At 53.7% G+C, this 1,429-nt stretch overlaps 1 protein-coding gene across 1 annotated transcript in view; it reads right to left on the reverse strand.

The window, feature by feature from the left end:
• Nucleotides 1-543: 543 nt before the first annotated feature.
• The window catches only part of LOC106536044 (nephronectin), a gene marked incomplete at its 5' end in the record, with an annotated part of 2,506 nt that continues 1,620 nt past the window's right edge, over nt 544-1,429 (reverse strand). Inside the window, 3 exon segments of the mRNA XM_014033211.1 lie at nt 544-785; nt 863-982; nt 1,065-1,184. Coding sequence (XP_013888665.1) covers nt 625-785; nt 863-982; nt 1,065-1,184 — 401 coding nt within the window.

The following is a 1,429-nucleotide window of genomic DNA, read 5'->3' on the forward strand; positions in this document are numbered from 1 at the left end:
CAGCTCCACCCTCAGACCTGACAGAGTTACTGCAGTTACAGCTCCACCCTCAGGTTTGACAGAGTTACGGCAGTGTTACAGCTCCACCCTCAGAGTTACTGCAGTGTTACAGCACCACCCTCAGGCCTGACAGAGTTACTGCAGTCACAGCACCACCCTCTGGTCTGACAGAGTTACTGCAGTGTTACAGCTCCACCCTCAGAGTTACTGCAGTTACAGCACCACCCTCAGGTCTGACAGAGTTACTGCAGTGTTACAGCTCCACCCTCTGGTTTCACAGAGTTACTGCAGTGTTACAGCTCCACCCTCATAGTTACTGCAGTTACAGCTCCACCCTCAGGTCTGACAGAGTTACTGCAGTGTTACAGCTCCACCCTCAGGTCTGACAGAGTTACTGCAGTGTTACAGCTCCACCCTCAGGTCTGACAGAGTTACTGCAGTGTTACAGCTCCACCCTCAGGTTTGAAAGGGTTACTGTAGAGTTGCAGCTCCACCTTCAGTCCTGACAGAGTTACTGCAGCAGTTAGAAACTCCTTTCCAAGGTTATTTTTAGAAAAACCGTTTCCTCGTGGACAGGACGTAAGTCCTGCTGGTCCTCTTGTCCCTGCTGCAGGGCAGGACAGATCAGAGTGGGACAGGTGAGAGCTCACCGATGCAGGCGTAGCGCCCGTCCAGGTACGTCAATTTGAAGCCCAGGTGACATCTGCAGAGGAAGCTGCCGAACGTGTTGATGCACTTCCTGCGGTGGGGACACGTGTCTCTGCCCAGAGCGCACTCGTTGACGTCTGCGGAGACAAAACAGGTCAACAAGAAGGAGTCTCGAGGTCAGGACAAACACGTCCTCAGAGAGACGGGGACTGACCCACGCAGGAACGTCTGTCTGGACCCAGACGTAACCCTGGAGATGGACAGGTGCATCGCACCGCCCCCTTCATGACCTCACAGCCGTACTGACAGTTGGCATGGTAACAGGTCCTGACATCTGTGGGTCAGAGGGAAATACAACAACAACAACAACAACAACAACAACAACAACAGATCCAGGTGTGTGCAGGTGAACTCACTCCTGCAGCTGCCGTCGGCCTGCAGCGTGTAGCCGTCCTGACAGAAGCACTTGTAGCTGCCAGGTGTGTTCATGCAGCGGTGCTTACAGGGGCGGGGCTTCAGACCGCACTCGTTCAGGTCTGAGGGAGAGAGGGGGCGGGGCATCAAACATTAACCTGAGGTCTGTCCTCCTGTCAGCTTGTAGGATTCACCTCTGACCTCTGACCCCGTTAGTCACCAGGACCATTGTAAGTGTGTGTGCACAGAAGTTACTGATCTTATGTGGACTTTAACCCTCCTGCAGGCCCCATCACTGCATACCTTCTTCTGAAGAGGTCTGATTCAGTTTGAAGGTTCTGCTCAACTTCAGGGATCCACTGTGTGT

This window comes from Austrofundulus limnaeus, unplaced genomic scaffold (assembly GCF_001266775.1).
Source record: "Austrofundulus limnaeus strain Quisiro unplaced genomic scaffold, Austrofundulus_limnaeus-1.0 Scaffold1666, whole genome shotgun sequence".
Taxonomy (NCBI): Eukaryota; Metazoa; Chordata; class Actinopteri; order Cyprinodontiformes; family Rivulidae; genus Austrofundulus; species Austrofundulus limnaeus.